The following is a 20360-nucleotide window of genomic DNA, read 5'->3' on the forward strand; positions in this document are numbered from 1 at the left end:
TTACTCTTCATCTACTATATATTGTTTCCGCATTTAAACTGTCCGTTTAAAATTTTCTATTAAAAATGGAAAAGATTGAGAACGAGAGTTTTTTTTTAGATGTGAGCGAAGTAAGCGGCTTGTCGGAGTCGGTCCTACAGAAATTCCTCGTCTTAATCTTTGCTTCGTTAGAATTAACAAAGCGCGCATTATTAAAAACGCGGCGGTAAAAAAGTACTGAGATAGTAATAAATTCGACAAAAACACGTTACCGGTGAAACGCGGTTTTTCTAGCGACGTCCACGGTGGAAAGAAAACCGACACGAGGGAATAACGTGGACGCCATCCGCGTCTTCTCATTCTGCCGCTTATTAAATTCGCGTTTCTAAGGATTTTTGTGCGCTCGGTCGCACACGAAAATAAACGCTCGGGGGGGAAAAAAGATTTTCATTACGTAAGACATCATCGTAGGACGCGTCGTAAATGCGGCTTTTCCGCCGCGCTCTCATTTTCGGCGAGTCACTCGAGCGAAAAGTATCGCGCGGGCGCGAGTTCCACGCGCGACGTCGCGAATTTTCTGCCGAATACGAGAGACGTACTCGGCGCTGCGACCGCAAAACCGGTCGTAGGAGGAGGAGGGGCGGGGGGGGGCGAAGGGAGGGCGACAGAAAGATTTCCGCACCCCCGCGGGAAATTCGCGTGGATAAGCTGGATAGGAGGAACTCGTCCGAATGAAATATCCTTTCAATAAGCCGCCGGTGATCCGTCGGCTGCTTGGCACGGCAGCCGACATTTTATTGCATAGCTATGCGCACTCCCTTTCTCGTATCCGGGGACTTCTGCGGGAGAGAATGTAAGGAGGATGTTAGGGGTCGAGAAGATCCGCTTTTACCTCTCTTCCTATATTTGTGCTCTCTCCTTTTTGCTCGTCGACCGACCTTTATCGCGTGTATGTACCAACTTGAATCTCGAGTGGACTCAATTGCAATATACTTTCTCAAATTAATAACGCGTTCGACTTTTCTTCAATACGCTATACGTTATTGTTGTTCAATTCAATATTCTTAAAAATTCTTCATTTTTTGTTGTTCTTTGTTTTTTATTTAAAGTACGAAAATCTTTTTTGTTTTGTGTTTATAACGTGAATTTTTATTATGATAAAATAAAATAACTTTTATAAATGTTTCTAATTTCTCTCGTGTTTAAAGTATTTTCAATATTTTTTTTAATCTTTTAATAGGATTGTCGCTCCTTTTTCCATCGGCCGGAGCCAATTGTCCTTGCTCGAATGTATTGAGCCCTCTGAAAATCTTCATCGTGAATTTTTCTCGTTAAACGAGAAGCGGATCGTGTTTTAGCGCCATTACCCTCATTAACGGTGAATATTATGCGAAAACTTCTATCCGCTACCTTTAAAGTTCGATCGTTACTTTCACTGTAATTATTTTATACTTTAGCACGTCGAGTGTTCCATTCCAGTGCCTCTATTTCAGGAGGTGCATAACCGAAGAACTTGAACGAGATGGAAACCATGCCATGCTCTGCCAGGGAGTTAGGGTATATAGAAACAAAGCTACTCTTGCCTCGCTTTACTGCCGTTTCCTTCTCTTCCCCCATTGTTTGTCTCAAAGAGGGAAAATTGTCTTTTACCCGGATATTTATTAGCTCTTTTGATGTTCTCCATTGCGAATTTTTCTCGTTAAATGATAAGGAGGAGAGATTTGCTCTTTCTACGAACTTCGCCAGTATTATTACACATTTATACTTCGTACACGAAACTACTTATTGCAGCCTTTCTTTCATGATAATAATAGCATTATTTAAAATATTTACTAATCGTATATGACAGAAAACTTTTCGATATACAGATAAAGCATCGGTATATATTTATATACAGATGCATCGAAAAGGTTTTTTATTATCTGTGATGAGTGATTGGTAAATATTTTGAAGTAATAATGTTATTGTGATATATATAAATATATATAATATATATATAAATACTCGACAAAGTTATAATTGGTTTTAAAGGCTAAAAGAATCCGTTTCTCGTTGCCCCGATCAATCTCTACATTGGGTTTCGCGAAGAAACGCGCTATGTATAGGAAGATATATTACGTTTATTACGTCCAGCGTTATTTTACGCTGGAGATTGAAATATTACACGGCGATCTGTCGCGCAATTGAAATCAATATCCCACTGCGTGGCACTGACCGCGGCATACGAAAAAGAAAGCAACAGATGTTTTGCTCGAACAAACAACGCACAATTGGCCCGGTGCGTGACGCGAATACGATCGAACGGCGATCGTCCGTAACAATGCGATCTCGCGTCGGAAGATGCGGAAGACATCAAATATTTATCGCATGGCAAAGTGGCCTTTATAAGAAACCCAGGGGTGGAGCGCACCCTCATTTTATATCATCTTTCGCTCTTTTTTTTTACGCTCTCCTCCCGAGACGTAGGCCAATTGTCTCTCCCGGGATATATTAGCTCTTTTGAGGCTCTCCACCCTGATAACACGCGGAGAAACGTCTGGATCTTTGCTTTCCTTGCTTTCTCTTTCTCTCTTTCTTTCTCCCCTGTGCCTTCTAACGTCTCTACCGTGTTCGACGTACATCCCCGCCGGCGGATAAAACTGCAGATTTTACATCCGTACGCTCGAGCGAACACGGCCAACCCTCGCCTCTCGTAAGCTCTTCTTCTTGCTGCAGTCGAACTGCACACGATGTACGAAAGGCGCCTTCGAGATTCGGCAAGCAGCGAAAAGTTTTCTCAGGAGTTACGCCACTCGCGAAACTCGTGTCGGAAACTTTGCTGCAGTCTTCCAACTTTTCGATTCCCTCCGATGAGATGTTTATTTTTGTGTTTTGGTATTGACTCGATTGGCTCTTATGTAATTCTGTACGCGTACGTTGGTTTCTCTTTTTTTGATGAGAATTTTTTTTCTTTTACAATGAAATTATTGACTCGTTAATTCGTAAAAACGCTTATTTAGGCTAAAATATCATATACCAATTCGTGTTTTAGCGCCATTACCCAAGAAATATAAAATATATAAAAGTTATATATATATATAAAATGTAAAGATGTTCAGAATATTCGATCACATCCGTTCTCTTTCACAGCTTATCAGATTGTATCAAAAGTTAGCTCGTCTTCGATAATACTGCGGCGAACACGTCGTCGGTTTCGCCATAAATTCTCAATGGAAATTTCAGCGCAAATACTTGCTCGCGAGTTACAAAAGTGATATTACTTTCCGAACGACACTTTAACGTTTCTGTTCCTGGCGGGAGGGCTCGGTTTCGCAGGTACAGACGGATTCGTCGGAAGTCGATCTGGTCGCGAAACGTTTCCGTAAGGGTCGCGTAAAAATAAACGGGCACGAACGAGCGAACCGGGGATATTTGAAATCGATGGCTGTACGCGTTTTTCCATCGTTCGTCTTTTTAGCGAAATACGTTCGGCGCGGCAGATTTACATGCACGAAATGGCCAATAAATCTCTAAAAATATCCTCTTCTATTTCTCGCTGGTATTTTTCAGTCGTCATTCCATCTTTTTCCTTTTTTTTTTCTTTTTCCCCGCTTGTGTCTCTGAAAATATCGCCCTTATTTTAATAGAACGACCTGCTTCGAAAATTCTTGTTTTAGTATAATCGGTACTTTAATTTTAGAATAAAAATGAGCGACAATTATTTTGGTGCATGTTTATATAATTTTAATGTAAACTATGATAGGTCTTAAAGACTATGTTTTTTGTAGCTTAAGACTTCATAAGACTTTATAATTATTCTATTGCTAATAAAGTATCTAAAGTTTCCATTCTATTTTTATTGATTTAAATGTTTCCGTTTATGTTGAAACTATTGTATTTTCTTCTAAACCATATTAAACTCGCACTACACAGAAATGAGGAACAGATAAGTCAAAATGAGTACAGTTGTAAAATTAGATCAGTAATTTAGAAGAGAGAGATTTAATTGAATTTAAATCGAAAATACAGGAGCAGTTTCTTATGTTAAAGTTGAATTGATGCGTCTTCTTGCGAAAGATCGTTGACGGTACGAGAGAGAAAAAGAGAAAGACAGAGAGGATCATTTAGAGCTTTTCGGGAGCTCATCCGGGACGAGATGTAAATCCTCCTAGAGATAGAGAGTGAGTACTCGAGGAACTTCTTGTCGAAGATAATTCCTCGTCGGGGGTAATGTAAAGGGCCGCGGGACGGAGTATACTGAAATATGATAATGCACCATTCTTCCCACTTATGCTCTTCTATCTTTTGCTTGAGAGAAGTGTATATATACGTCGGACTTTATAAAGTGACCGTCTATCTTATAAACGATGTTGTAATTTGAACTGCGTTTATCTCGACATATTGCTGCCTGAGCAGCATCCCACGGGGAAGAGCTTTTGCTAAAAGAGCCTATTACGCGGTGATCCCCAGGCGAAATTAAAGCAGTTAAATTAGCGGTTACGGTGTGGATTTTCTGATCCTATAACAATGGAGCCTTATAAATACGCGATATGCAGCGATGCGTTATTCAATAAAAGGGTAGAAAAGTTTTGAAAAACATTACTTTAAATTCAGTTCGCGAATATTGAAGTTTGAATATATTTTTAGAAAAGGAGTAAGCGAGAGAGAAAATTGTAACAAATGTTTGAATCATAAACGTGGTATTTTTTATAAATTACAGCTAGATAATTCCTAGCTGTAACTGGACTTTGTAAAAGTCAGACAGTTGTTCTCCGATAGTCGATTGTAACGTAACGTGTATTAGAGAAACTAATTAATATTTGTGAATCTGAAAAAAAGCGTGATATTTCATTTGCGCGCTGTTCAAAAGCGCGCCCTGCGCAAGATTATCGCGTAAAATAATCCTCTCGACGTCCAAAATCGACGGCGGATTCCCGGATTTGCGGAAGAGACTTGGCGCAGCGTGTTAAAATTTTGTTTCAGCGAAATCGTCTCGCGGTGGAATCCGGAGCTCCGTGACAATTACTCGAGCACCCGCTTACCCGCTTTCGCGCCATTGTAACGATAATTAACTCGGGTGTAACAATCGCGTTCGCTACAGAGATTCCTTTCGCCCCTTTCAGGAAAACTCTGCCCTGCTGCAGTTACTCCGCGGCCGACACCGGTGGCCTGGCCAGGAGTTCCGTTTTAGTTAGGGTCGACCCACGGCCCGGAAGCGCGAATTCCGGAAGTTACGCCACCATCGCCGACCTCGAGCCGCTGTACGCGAGGCCATGCGGTTCCAGAGCCAGTTACTACGCGGCGAGCCACGTGACGCATCTCAGCCAGGTATGCGACGACACGATTTCGCGGATGGAAAAGCGACATTGTCAGTCCGAAGTTATAAAGTGCATACGAAGTATCGAGACTATCATTTTATATTCATATAAAATTACAATTTTATGATGTTTTCTTTCACCGCTTGACACTATTATATTACATAAATTAGATTTATTGTTAACCTTATTAGTTTCAAAAGCGCATTTCTGAATTAATTTAGAGCTAATCCTTTTTTTATTATCGTTGATATCGATACTCTTTGAAAAATTTAAATGTTTTACTTGCCAGAGTATTAATTAAAATTTTAATTCTTAAAATAATGAATAATAAATTAGGAGAGTGTAATTCGAGTAATTATCCGAATTTGTCATCCATAGTTTCTCTTTCTATCTTTTCGATAAATGGATATTCAAGTTTCGCGATATGAAGGTAAATGTAACAATGCCTGGACACTTAAGATTAACTAATAAGTTGTAACGCGAATTAAAATCAAAGAATCAAAGATAAAAATATTTTTCTTGCATTATATTTTTGTCATTAATTTTAGTTCGCATTATACTTATTTAAGAACTAAAATGATAAAGATGTCCATCAGACATAGGTACATGTCCGGGCATTGATATATTTACCTTATTTGTTGTTTCTTTTCGCGCGTACTCTTGATTTTTCTAATCGCGACGAAACAGCCCGTGAAACAGATTCGACGACGAACGCGAAACTCGTACCGCGCATCAGGAAATCCGATTTTCCCCCCGGTCGTTCCTTCCACTTCACTCTATCGCGAACTCCTCCGCGTCTGCCACCGACTACCGGAAGCGGAAGCGGCGCGCGAGACGGCTCCTCCTCTTGTCTCATCCCGCATCCCGTCCTATACCGTCTCGTCTCGTCCCGTATACACAACGAGTGCCGCGCCTCGCAACTTTATCGAGTTTGCGGCCGAGCGAGCCGCTTTCCACGGACAACTTTGGCGCGGCCCAACCCTTTCCAGTCCTTCGGCTCTTTATTCAGCGATTCTAAACCTGCCGACTTACAACTCTCATCCCTCCATCCCGAGAAGGGGAAAAGGTCTACGCGTGTAGTGCCTTAGTCGCTTCTACAGCTTCTACTTTCGTCTTCTCGAGCATGCCGGCCGATTTCTTGCGTTTCGAGCAAACGGAATTTCTCTCTTTCTCTCTTTTTCCCTCTTTTTGCTCGCCTCTGTCGTTGCTTTGACACAACTGCTGATCGCGCCTTTGATCCCCTTTTATACCTTTGAGCTCGCGTTTGGGAAAACGAAATGTTTGGCCCATCGAGCGCTTCGTTGGATCCGTTTCTTCAAGAAATGCTGTATAATTCTTTCCGATAAAATTGAAGGTTTTCAACGTGGCGAAGGGTATACTTACCGGCCCGTTATTTTGTGCTTGACTTCATCAACATTTGCTTAAACTAATTATGCTTTTTTCTATCATACACTATTATCGTCTCAATGATAACATTTGATTAGTATAATATTAAAATACTAGGATAAAAAATGCGCTTTGCGGACCAAAAGTTATAGCAAAATATATATATGTTATATTTTATAACATAAAATATTATAAAATTATTGTTGTTATATTAGACATCTATATAATATAAATATACATCATCTGCGGTCTTTCCGGAATTTATTATTTTTATAGTATATATAAATCGATATTTTCTGTTTAAGCAAAAATGTAGCATCAGGTAAATGCCTCGTCAAAAGCTGATAATTTATAGGACTATCTTTATAAGAAGATAAAGCAATTCGTACGTAATCTTCGCGCGTAACGCGGCATTTGTACATACAGCGACATTTACGAGCAAAAGTGGTAAAGGTCGATTTCAATAACCGGCTGTACACGCAATCGCCGCGTGTCACGGTCCGCCGCTTCGTTTTAACTACCGTTTCGAAGCACGCGCTATTACCCGCCGCTATTACTCGCCATCCACCGAAGAGTATCTTCCCCGCGAAGTGGGCAGTCAAAGAGCGGCACGAGGGTCGCGCGAAATAAATATGTCGAATAAATATGAGATCGCGCGTTGCCGGAGCGTTCGCGCCATTCTCGCCGGTACAAGCGTTTTGCATTAATTTCCCCGGGAAAAAGAAACACGGTTTCTGGATACCACCTGCACTTTGTCGAGCGCGAGAGACAGAGAGAAGGAGAATGCGTCGGCAGGCAGGGGTTACACACACCCACACACATGGGGGTTACAGCGGTCTCCGATGTTGATGCCGGCACTCGCCCTTCTCAGACGCGGTACGCACCGAAAGGAGGAGGACGCGAGAGGGCGAGGCTCAGCAGCGAGGGAAACAGACAGAGAGAGACGGAGAAAGAGAGAGAGAGAGAGAGAGAGAGAGAGAGAGAGAGAGAGGGAGGGAAGAGAAAGGGTGAGAGGGAGTGGAAGTGGGTCCTGTGATTGTTTCGGCTTTGATCTTGGATCAATTTACCGGGTATACGCGCGTATGTGCCCGAACCCTCCGACGCGACGCTCCGTCTCGAACGCAACCAACCCTGAACGTGCACACAGAGGCGTTCTCAGAGTCGGCATATCACCTACGCGGTTCACGCTCACGTACATGCACCGGGGCACGTACGCACGTACACGTGCACCGACCGATTGATGTGTAGCCGTGAACCTTCGTGAAAACCTTACCCTCACCGCGGCCCTTAGCCATCCCATCCCGAAGGCGCCTCACGACCGACCGACCGACCGACTGACGTAAACCAGCGACAGCGTCTTACCCCACACCCTGTAAAACGATACGCTTGAGATCCCATTGCTGGGGAAGCCATTACCTTGACGCTGTCTATCGGAGGAAACGATCTTCGGCACGAGGACAAATACACATCTTCTTTCCGCTCTCCCCGGATCCTCCGCCGCCACGGATTTCCGCGCGCGAGAGAGTCGGGCGCAGCGAAATGGCGGAATAGCCTGACGACCCGGCATTTTCCACATGGCCAGCCCGGGGACACCGATACTCGGGGCGTTTTTTTCCCCCTCGTAAAAGTTGCAAGCACCTTCGTTGCGATGATCGCGATTGAGATAACCGTGACCACGTGTTTGCCGATGTTCCATTTGATCCGCGCATTTCGCACTCGTATAATAGCGAGCAATTAATTGTTTATAAAGTGGCAAATTAAATCAAGAAGTCTAACCCTTTCGTACGCGTAGATTGACCCTCGCTTTTTATTTTCTCGTGAAGGAAATTTTGCTTGACCGTCGAGTTTTTGTTTTGAAAATATTACAACACGAGATATAAATCGAGAAATATCTTCTCATGCTAATTCCTAAAAGTGTTTTATATTTAAAATCCTCTTTTTCTTAAACTTTTTGTTAAAACTCCCAGTTAAATTGGCGCTGAGTGCAGTTTACTTTGGAAAAAAACGAGCGTCTAGCAGTTTATCTTGTAAATCGCTCGAGGCGACTCGGTAGTTCACATCGGTAATAATTTTCAGCAGATTAAAAACGTGTAATTATCCAAGACAGTAATAGAATTACAAAATTGCAGGCGCTGCAGTCGCACCGTCGATTGGATTATCAATTACAATTCATATATCATTATATTAGTTAACCGTCGTGTTACATTAGTTACGCGGGGTTACGTAAAAGCTGATTCTTCGATTTAATTAATTCTCACGGCCGCGGAGTTTCGTTCCGTCGTGCCGAGCCGGGGCGCGGGCGCTTTAATCGAGGGAGACGGAAAACCGTATTATTAAATCGGCGGGGTCGAATTAAAAGTGCTCTGGGCATATGTCGAGCGTGGTAGTCTGAAAACGAAGCTTTTAGAGCGCCTTCAGCGGGTCGAAGCGAACGAACGAACAAACGTACGAATGAGTGAACGAACGAACGTGATGTTTGACGAAAGCCTTTCAGTAAATAAATCAAATTGCTGCACCGCGCGCTAGATGAGCTAAAAACGCTCCGCCCGTGGCGCTATACACGTTCGATACTACGATTCTGATTCCGTAATGTAAATAGGGAAGTAATATCCATTACTAGATTCGTAAAAAATTTCGCATAGTCACCAGACGTATATATCTTCTATTATTTTTCTGCTGCGATCGATAAATAAGTCATGCGCGCAGAGAATCATTATTCGATTTCAAATCGCACAAGTCACGATTTTTGTTTCAAATTCCAGTACTCTAGCCACGAGTTGTTAACAGCTTAATCGGTTTATTTCGCTTGTATATTGATGAACCCTCGGAACTGCCGATATTAATCAATTTTTTTTTGCTCAATGCAATGGTCGCGCAATCATCCGGCGTAATATTTAATCAGGAATCACTTCAAGTTTCAGATTAATTACGTTAGAAAATTACCGTGACGGGGGAAAGAATATATATAAAACTTAAATTCTTAATCCTAATCTAATTTATATTTATAGCTTCGTTACGCAATACAGCGAATACCATTCGCACCTTCGGCGCGTCGGGCGCGCGTCCCGCCCGGCAATTTCCACCTCGCTCATCACATTTTTATCGGGAAACGAAAAAAAAGCACACGCGAGCGCATATACATTGGCGCCGCCGAGCCGCGGGGGAAAAAAAGACGAAAATATAACCCCGCGAGGGGGAGAAAGCGAGATCGACGAATCGCGCGATTCGTCCTCGCGTTCGAGCTCGCCCGTTGTTCACGTTGAAAACAACGTTCGCCAGACGCGCCCGCGCCGCGCCGCGCCGACACAATTCGTCTCTGCAATAATCACAGACCCCGATAAGCCGCGGAATTAGCCGCGGTGTTTGCATTTTCACCGAGCATCCCGCGCTATCCGGGAATTTCGTAAATAATTTCCGAGAGACCACTCCGGACCGACCCCCTCTCGGAACCAACCCCGGAACGGCGTTATCCGTCCATTCGAACCTACCGCGCCGACCGTCGCCGCACCCCTTTCTCGAATCCAATATATCGCCCGGTAATTTCGCGGCGCGGTCGCAATCGACGTGTTTTGAACTGGTTTTCCGTCGTCTCCTTTCCCTTTTTTTTCATCGCCGTGTCTCCATCCTGTCCCTCCACGCTCGTTTCCGCGTCTATGCGCGCGTGTGCGTACGTCCAAATGGAATGGGCGGGGGCCGAAGGCAAAACTCCGGAAAATTGAAATTAATGAATAGTCACCCCTCCCGTAGCTTTCTCGCGTTTTACGTCGGCTCCGATGGAAATCCGCCTGGCGAACAAAGAGGGCCGCGCGCGGCGATGCTATAACGACCCCCGGGGGGGGGGAGAATTCTTCCCTGCGCGTCCCCCGGAGGACCCGCGCGAGGTCTCGTCCGCGTCACCTTACACACGACAAATGCCTTTTTAATGAATCCCCGCCTGATGAGGTTTTTTTTCGGAAGTTAGGAATTATGCAGGCGCGCCCCCGCGCGCGATTGAGAATTTAAACGACAGCGGGCCCGGGTTGTTAACTACTAACATATAAATAATCACGTAGTCCCATTTCTCATCGCAAGATGACAATCGCAATTTTTCACTTTTTGCAGGCGCTCTTTTGCAATTTCGTCCTGGAATGAAGAACTCACATCTTTTCCAGAAAATGATTTAAATGATCGCTAGATCAACCAGATCTATCTGTTTAAGATAAAATAGAAAGTTCTTCTTTATATCATTATTATTACTATTACTATAGCTTCAATTTTTTTATCCAGTCATCAGTAAATTTGTTACTTTTACGTACGTTTGTAATTGTAATATTCTTTGTAACAGATTTTTCATTTTTATCGAATTCAATGAAATTTCTTTAGAAAATATGTACTATTGATGTTTAGTCGACCGATCCATGTGAGAAGGCCAGGGCACTCGCGATATCGAGATCGGCGTTATACTGCCGTACTCTCGTGCAGGAGGGTACTTTCGGTCGCGTATACAAAGGAACTTTGGAGATAGCCGGACGAGAGCAAGAAGTCATCATAAAGACAGTCACAGGTGAGACTTAATTTTAAAAATATTCGATATCACGTTAATGCACAATTATGTACAGTGCAACGTATCAAGTCGCATTTATTACAGATTTTTTTTTAAGGAATACTGTAGTTTTATTAGTTAATATTTTTAATTTGATGAAAGCAATTGGTTTAATATATTAAATTAAAATTACGAAAAATTGTGATTTTCTTACATATTTCACATCTCTTTCAGAAAATGATTTAAACGATCGCTGGATCAACGAGAATATCTGTTTAAGATAAAATAGAAAGTTATTATATCCACCATCGGCTATTCGCAATTCCATATATGATCGTATAGAGCAATGTTTAATACTTGAATATATTTGTCAAATAATTGCGAGTCGATTTTTATACTTATTTTATTGTAGAAATAATTTACAAATGTTTATAAAATGATTTTTATTTAGATAGACAATTTCACGAAACAAAAGAGATAAGCTTACTTTATTGAAAAATAATTAGTCATACGTTTATCTTATCAGAATAATAATTTTAATTATAAGTTTGGACTTTGATTATTTCATTTATTTTAATTATTAGATACATTGCCATTTGTTAAAAATATTTTTTAGATAGGAGCGACAGGAAAGAAAAAATAGTTTTCTGACAAAACATATGTTCAATTCCGATGTGATTGCTTTAATTACAAGTATCATTGATACTCGATAATACTGTTTGTTTCAGAAGTCGCATCCGCTTACCAAGCCTCTCTGTTGGTCGTGGAAGGCTCGCAACTGGCTGGATTAGTTCATACAAACATCGCCTCTTTGGCGGCCGCTTGTCTGGACAGTTCGTGCCCTTTATTGGCTTATACGAGCACGCCCGGTGAGCTAAACCTGAAGGTCTACCTTACGGATGGAAATCACCATCCGGTGACTAGAGACTTGGTGCACATTGGTGCGCAAGTCGCTAGAGCTGGGGCGTTCCTTCACGGGCGAGGTCTGCTGCACAGGTCAGTTGATCTAAAGTATTATCCACATCTTCATTACAGCGTTAAAATCAGTGACGAATAATATCGCGTGTTATCGCAAATTATCGTATTTCCTCCTCTCTGGTACGATCGTAAAGACTTCAAGTAATGTTAATTTTCAAACTCAAAATAAAAACATTTATTTCATTAGTCAATAAATTTCTCAGACAAAATTATCACATTGCATTGAATAAAACTATTTCTGATAATTAACGATTATCTATATATTAAATCAGGCACTAATTAAATAATTTACTGAATATATAGAATAAAGTAAATTATTGCTGCTATCTCTCAGAGCTACCATTAAAGATAACGTTAATGTCCCTCGCGATGTACGAGGTTTGCCTAACACGAATATCGCCAAAACGTCAACGATAATTTTCATCTTAGAATCGATAATTTCCAGGGATATCGCTGCCAGAAATTGCATAATCGAACCGGGCAGCCTTCGTGTAAGGCTAGCTGATGCTGCCCTGGCTCGAGATCTCTTCCCTCAAGACTATCATTGTCTCGGCGATAACGAGAACCGACCCATACGCTGGATGGCCCTAGAGAGTCTCCAGCGCAACGAATACAGCACGGCGACCGACGTGGTACGATCCCAATTTATATACGCAGACATGAATCAAAACTGTGTTGCTTCTTTTCGTTTCCTGGCAAATCTAAATAAATATATTAAACATATCTCTATGGATTAATGTGTATATACCGGCAAATAATGAGATTCCTAATAAAATTCTGAAGAAAATTGTAGATTGTTTTATATTTACAATTTTGTACGTATTAAAATTCACGTCTTAAAATAAAAATATATTCTTACAAGAAGTACGTGCATATTAAATCAGAACTTGTGTCTTTTTACTTGAACGACTAAAAAATAAAAGTTATGTTGTAATTGTAACATGTCAAATCATTTTGTACAAAAATACGATGTTCGACTGAAATATTTTCTTTGCTTTCAAGTGGTCCTTCGGGGTTTTCCTATGGGAACTGGCGACACTGGGTCAACAGCCGTACGTAGAAGTGGACCCGTTCGAGATGATGGCGTGTCTCCGAGACGGATATCGGCTCGCTCAGCCGAGACCTTGTCCCGATGAGCTCTTCGCCTGTATGGAAGCCTGCTGGCTCAGTCCCTCCAGGGATCGGCCAACCATGCCGCAGCTGCTCGCCTATTTGCAAGATTTCCACGATGCGCTCGGCGGTTTCATTTAAATCGTCTGTCCGCAAATCGTCGATCGCAACCCGATCTGGCATCGTTCGAAGGACCGACAGCGCGTACCGTCATCGATTCAGACTTATCGATTGCACAGCTGATTAAATTCGACAATTAGAAACGTATTTGGAATCCTATTGTAAGTTGCGAACGGTCGGATGACGAACGCTGTCGCGGTCCGAAACGCCCATTCCGAAACGCCGAAAGTACGTCCACTAAGTTCGCAATCAAATCGAAAGTTACGAAGGAAGAATAGAATCAAAGTCGCATGGAATTGAATGTCGCTGCCCATTTGCAACACACTGCCCTTATCGATAGGTATATCCGTTGCAACTATGATACGTACTGATAATTATATCTATTCCAAGTTGATCGTGAATCAAAGTAGAATATTAGCGAAAGAAGTCGCGGAAAAAAAAACTAAATCGACACGGACACATCCGTCCATAGTAGTTAAAACGCATATACATGAAGTGTAATCGTTCGCATTTGAGCGATCCATGCAAAAATCCGGTTAATATCGCGCGAAAGAGCCTTATCTTCGATATTACAAAATGCGGAAACAAGTCTTTTTTTCTTAGTTCTTGACTAAGCAAAGCAAATTTTACAATTAAATGCACAATGTAGAAGCCATCGAACATCTAGGTGTTCTTTTTTAATTTAAATAAGACATACATTCAAATTAATATTATATAAATTTAAAAAATCACATAGACATTCAAACACGTAGCCAATTTCTACGCGAACGATATTTCATAAGGCTTGCCAAGAAATGGAGATCGTTCCTAGTACATTCTCCTTCCTAAGACAATCTCATTTCACTTGGTTAAATTCATTTGAAAATATATCTTACAAAGATCTTATAATTCGCTGATACGGCTTTTGCCTGCGCCAGTTCTACAATCTGGGCGCAAAATGCGCCTGTGGCGTAGCTATTCTTTATTCTTTCGACACTGTTGTAACGCGAGATTCAGGCGAATGAATAGAAATGCCGTTCCTCCCATCTGCTTTAATTAGCGTCTGTAAACAGATCGCCGTCTCAAATTTTGAATTAACTTGACTTAATTTAATTAATAAGTGATAGATAAAAGGTATGCATTCAGTTCAATGAGGAAAGCTCCTTGGCTTTTTCAGCGTTTCGCGAGAACGCAACGTAAGAATGAGACGAAGGAAAATAGCGTAGCAGTCGAGACGAACAAAATTTCTAAAATTATTATTAGGAATGCATGCTGCAGGAGTATACGTTTTTTTATTCGTATTAATGTACATCTAGGAAATAAGATACATCGGAACGAAAGTAAAACGTTAAAGATCGATAAATCTTTTTTAAACAATCGCGCCGTGTGAAAGAATCGTATTTGATATTAAAATATTATAATATATACAGGTCAAAATTTTATTACGTGGAAAATTCTAATATCCTCTAACGGTGGAATAATTTTATAATCCTGAGAGTACGACAATATTAATATACTAATAAAATTATGTAACGAGTTGATACACACGCGCATATACACGCGTTCGTTACATAAGACGGCTATAAACGTGCAAGATCGGTTAATTAGGTCAGTTGGTTTCATTCATTCCGCTTTGCGCCGCTATCGGGCCTGCACGTTTTTTCTGTCAAACTGCCATGCGCAAGTTTTCCGCTATGAAATTGTCCCGACGAACGTCACATAAACCAAGCGCGCAAGAAAGGCTCATACGCGTGCATACGACCCGCTCGATCGTTATTCATTAACAATCGTGATTGCGCAACCTCGAATAATCGCGAACCGGAACGATGGAGTGTGGCAAAAGCGAAGCTCCGAACACTTATTAGGAATCCTATTGTTGTATCTGGATATTCGGTGAACACACGTTGTTCCGTAAATGGGCGGTCGAACTATACGTACTTTTGTAGTTAGGTACCTATTAGCCACGCTGCGAAAAGCCACTTCGAATTCCCGTGACTCGCGCCAACAACAAGCTCGAATCTTGCAAAATCGATGCTGGATCTTAATGTCAGGTCTCAGGGGGAAAATGGCCCCGCGCACAAAATTATCTCGATTCCTATACCTCGACGCTCGATCCTTTCGATTGCACCGTCGACTCGCAATGATCTCTCGTGTTGACAGTCTAAAAAGCGTTAAATAATTGAACAATAATATTTATTAAAAGAAGCAGAAATTAGCTTAGTTTGATGGGATTATTCGTCAAAGGAAAATGCAATGGTTCCAAAATATCTTTTTAAATCACTGAAATCTGTTCATAGCTAACATTGCGAAAATATGTTGACACAATATGTAAATTTTATTTGGATATTATAATGGATATTGATCACAAAGCTAAATATTTAATTAGTGACATTATTTATACATTTTATTCGGTATTCAGTAGAAGGACAATATATGTATATATCTACATTCTATATTTTAAAATTTAAATCGTATTGCTAAGTGGGACGTCCTTTCAATTGAAATATGCTATCATTGATGTTAAATCGATATTTAACATTTCCCTTTGTCGTTTGAATTTTTACAAGGTGTTATTTTATTGTTTGTTGTAAATATAAAATTACCACAGATGTCAGCGACGAACACGGTGAAAGGTTTCGCCATGACATTTCCATCGTAGAAAGACATTACCGAGGGAAATGGAGTTAGAACCTGCTGGCTGGCTGCTTCTGACGGTTAAAAGATATAATTAACATTTACTTTAACATCATAAAAAAAACAAGGATATATTTATTAATATATTTATTAATTTTAATTTGATTTTATTAAGTATACTGGTCCAGGTGTACCTAAATACTGTTTGTATCATTAAAATTGTACTTCGCAAAGTGAGTCGCTCTAAACATTATATTACACATTCTATGAGAACATAACGTTGACATACCAAAGCGTATTACATCGCATTAGTTCAATTGCGCTCCATATCTTTTCTGTTGCAAGCGCAATTGCGCAAGTATAGTAGCTAAAGCTGATAAGGCGTACGAACGAGACGAGGGACTAGAAAACACGTTTATCGATGTATTAAACACATACGCAATACTGATCTCACAGGATAAAATTAAACTATGCAGGAGAGCCACTTTGCAGCGCGCGTACAACAGGATATTCTAGATTCACCGCCTTTCCTTTTAACAGCAGATTCTTTTGCGGTAAGATTAGAGAATGCAACGTCGATCAATATCGAATATAACATTTCCCATTTCTTTTTAATATTAATTATTTTTGTCATTAGATTCCGAACTCCTGGTAAACAAATTTTGAAACTGACCGTGTCCGAAGCCTTATTACCTGTTTACATTTTCACAACTTTATAGTTCTATTAAGAGAAAATATAACAGGTACTCGATCTTTTGTGTTGTAATAAAGCTTCAAGACGTGTTAAATAATATAGGCACTAAAAATGGAAGCAAAAATGTAATGTAACTTGCCCCGTGGAATTGTTTGTTAAGGGGAAAACGCAATGGCAGAATACCTTTGTAAACTCGCGTTCGCACTCATTTAAGCAATCTGTTTATTCGTGCTCGTTCGCGTTCGTATCCTTTGTCTAGATTCGGCTTCATGCGAGTAACAGGTGCAAATCGAAAAAACGAGCGAAGATTACGCATTTGCGGCGCGAGGCATACGTAAGATACTTTTTAAATGTACTCGATGTGTAAATGTCGCATGTTCCTGACCACGACCAGAAACTTTATCTCGCACTCGTCTTTTACTCATCGTTTCCTGCTCCCCCCCTCCCCCCTCTTCCCTTAATCCGCTCTGTCGATTTACCGCGCAAACCACGTTACGAGAACGACTCTCACGATTTGTCTCGTACTGCTGTCAGACGCATCTACTAATTATCGATATTGCTATTTAATAACTATCGCTCGCTATACTATTTATCGCGACGCTCTAAAGTCGCGCGTTTAAAGAAATCGTCGGATTCTATGATGTATTCGTGAATGTCTTTTGAATGGAGGAACAGGGTAGGCTGTAACTGCACACTTTTTCGCTATCGCTGTATAATGGAATCGCTGCTCGTTTCCGCGCGCGAACATATACGTATATATATATATACTCATCTTTTCCTATAATCACTCTTCCTCCCCTGTTGAGAAAGAAAATCCGGTGGCGCTGGGGATCCGGTTGTCTCCGCTTCGATATCGTTCCCTCGCGCCTTCAGGAATGAAAACCCCTCTTCGGACGACAGTTCCAGTCATTGTAAATATTTGTAGCGAATAACAGCGGTGCGCCGCGCGTGAGAGTGAGGAAATGAGAGAGAAAGAGAGAAAGAAAGAACGAAAGAGAGAAAGAGAGAATGAGAGTGAGAGAGAAAGAATGAGAGTTGATTTGTGCAGATTCTATTATTTCCTACGACGATTTACGGCATTATTTTTCAACGGAAAGTGAAATATACGTGTTAAAAAAATACTGACCCTTCACGATGTTTTTCATGTTTTCCCTCTTCGTTTTTTAATTTGATGAGAGTTCCTGAAAAAATTAAGTAGGATTCAGAAAAATAACATTATAAATAATGCTTATCTGTAATTTATCCCATAATTTATTCAATTAGATAATTACAATTTTTCTAATTATAATTATAATTAAAAGAATTATGGTACATATAACTATTTTAAATTTGCGGCTAAGATCAGTATAAGAAAATAACTTTATTCATATTATGTAAATAGCTTCTTATTCTTACATTTATGAAGACTTAAAAATAATTTAAAAAGGGTTATATCTAGACTTTTATTAAGACCTAGAGCTAATTTAAAAAGTTTTTGTCTTTAATATTCATTAAAATTCCTGTTTCATAATTATTTCCTAATAAAACTAATCAAATATTTTCTTCTATATAAAAAAAACTGATAACGCTGAAGACGCAACTATCAGATTGCTATCTAGCGTTAAAAAAAAGAAAGGCGCGAAATAAGGAAAGGGCGCGTCGCGCATGCCTCGCGTTTCGCGTGGTGCCACATAGCGCGAAGGTACCAATATGGAACGGAGGCACTGAGAGAGGAGAGAGAGAGAGAGGTAGGAAACCCTTTCTAAAATCGCGACCGCAGGCGGATCGAGGGTCTGGTGAACGCGGCACACGGGGGCACACTCGGGGGCACGGCGGAGGGGCACGCACTATTTCTTAATCCAAGCGAGAGAGAAACGGGAGAGTCGACCAAGCCGACCAACGAAAATGAAAGTGACGGAGAAAGTCAGGGCATTGTTACGAAGCGTAAAGCCCGCGGTGCGACGTTATGCCACGGCTCACGGATCGCGCGGGATTTCGATCCGCGTGGGCTCTCTTAGAGGCCCACGACAAACTGGTACCCGCGTGTACGTGGTATTCACACCGAACCGTCGATAATCCCTTCGGAAACGTGTTCTCGTCGAAAGACGGGAATTCTCGGGGAAAAATAGTGCAAGCGATTTTATTAATTAGGATCGTTAGAATCGTTATCTTGACGATTAAATAGCAATCATATCCCAAGCACGTGATTTTGCCGTTAAATTACTCTGACGCGACTCCCACATTTTTTACCGAGAGAAATAATAAGTTACGTTCGTTTGGACTTGTAATATCTCTTTCGCTCTGGGCTATTACAATCGTGACGGAATGACTTTTAGTGCAGGCAGGAAGAAGATAAGAAAAAAAAGTAGATGAAGTTTGTCTGGGCAAATGTCGAATGTCTGCGTCGCGTCGCGTGTGTTTATATTCCTTAAATGTTAACATATTCCATTCTCTTTTCTTAAATATGCAATATGCGGACGCAGTTCGACTTGAAGACAAATAAAATGGTGATTTAACGCGGCGCGGGTCCGTAAAAGATTTACACGATTATTTCCAGGCCACGTTTGTAGGAGTATATGCCCGCGGAGACGCGGCGTTTTATTTCTGGGATTTCTGGGTCATCACGTCGGTTTGTTCAGTATTCTCGTTGCATTATCTATCACGAGCAAACGTCTCTGAAGGGCCTCCCTCGGTTGCACAATTTTCGAGTGGGAGGTTCCACATATGGCGAGTATAATATTAAGTACACCGTTGCTTTCTCTCTGTCAAAACAGACGTCCGTTCCTCGTTTGATCGCGCATAACGTCACGGTATCGCAAATGTAACGTTGCTTACACACGATCGATACGTTTGACAACCGGTAATTCTTGTCGCACGCTAAAGCGACGATATGAACGCGATAATAAATAGTAATAATTATTATCGTCCAACGCGCGCGTGCGGGCAGTAATCACTTTTTATCTTGCTAAATCTAACGTCGCGGAATATCACAAACGATAGTATGAAACAGAATTTCAGCCTTAGCCTTCTACCTTCAGTTTTTTTTATAAATAAATATAAAGTGGGCTGTTTTTTAGAATTAACGCTAGAACTACCAAAGCAGTCAAAGTGACTGGTACGTAATTTTTTATTTTATAATAGTGTAGTTTACAGTATGTGAATGTGATTAAATGGATCAATTTATATTTTTTGAAAAAGAGATGAAGAGGAAAGTATTTCTACTATTTTTTTCCTATTAAAATATATAAGTATGTGTCAATAGAGTTAATAGTTCCAGTATTAAACGGAAAGTAGTTTGCTTTAATTTAATTTTGATTCGGAGTAAGTCAGAACTTTCAGGTTTTAATTTTAACAACGCTGTTTACTATGATCACAAGAAGGAACGAAGGGACAATGCAAAAACATATTGTAAAACATTAACGACGCAAATCTGGTGTGATTTTTAAGAGACATTACGTCCGGCTTTGTGAATATTCGGCAGGGTGAAAGGCCGAATGACGTCCCCACTCTCATTACGCCACACCATGGATCATTGATGGCATTACGATATCACAAAACTTTCTCTTTGACTTAATAAATATTGACAATAGATATTAGCGTTAATGTCGTAATATTAGCAGGTGACGGCGCATAATACCCTTACTCGATTCATTAATCCGCAGCACGTAAATTACACGTTTTA

General features: G+C 40.8%; 1 protein-coding gene and 1 long non-coding RNA gene across 6 annotated transcripts in view; one reads left to right on the plus strand and one right to left on the minus strand.

Annotated features, from left to right (window-relative positions):
• LOC139813868 (tyrosine-protein kinase Dnt) overlaps positions 1–17820 on the plus strand; it is a 116097-nt gene extending 98277 nt beyond the window's left edge. For all 5 annotated transcript variants that reach the window (XM_071779674.1, XM_071779675.1, XM_071779677.1 and 2 more), the window contains 5 exons: positions 5082–5286; positions 11049–11205; positions 11913–12180; positions 12608–12794; positions 13165–17820. In XM_071779674.1, coding sequence (XP_071635775.1) covers positions 5082–5286; positions 11049–11205; positions 11913–12180; positions 12608–12794; positions 13165–13413 — 1066 coding nt within the window. In that variant the 3' untranslated portion in view covers positions 13414–17820. The remainder of the gene's footprint in view (positions 1–5081; positions 5287–11048; positions 11206–11912; positions 12181–12607; positions 12795–13164) is intronic.
• The window catches only part of LOC139813873 (uncharacterized), a 39450-nt gene continuing 34483 nt past the window's right edge, over positions 15394–20360 (minus strand). The window contains exons 2-4 of the long non-coding RNA XR_011732285.1: positions 17826–17880; positions 15975–16079; positions 15394–15532 (exon numbers count right to left, since the gene is read on the minus strand). This is a non-coding gene — a long non-coding RNA (uncharacterized lncRNA). The remainder of the gene's footprint in view (positions 15533–15974; positions 16080–17825; positions 17881–20360) is intronic.

This window comes from Temnothorax longispinosus, chromosome 5 (genome assembly GCF_030848805.1).
Source record: "Temnothorax longispinosus isolate EJ_2023e chromosome 5, Tlon_JGU_v1, whole genome shotgun sequence".
NCBI classification, from domain to species: Eukaryota; Metazoa; Arthropoda; class Insecta; order Hymenoptera; family Formicidae; genus Temnothorax; species Temnothorax longispinosus.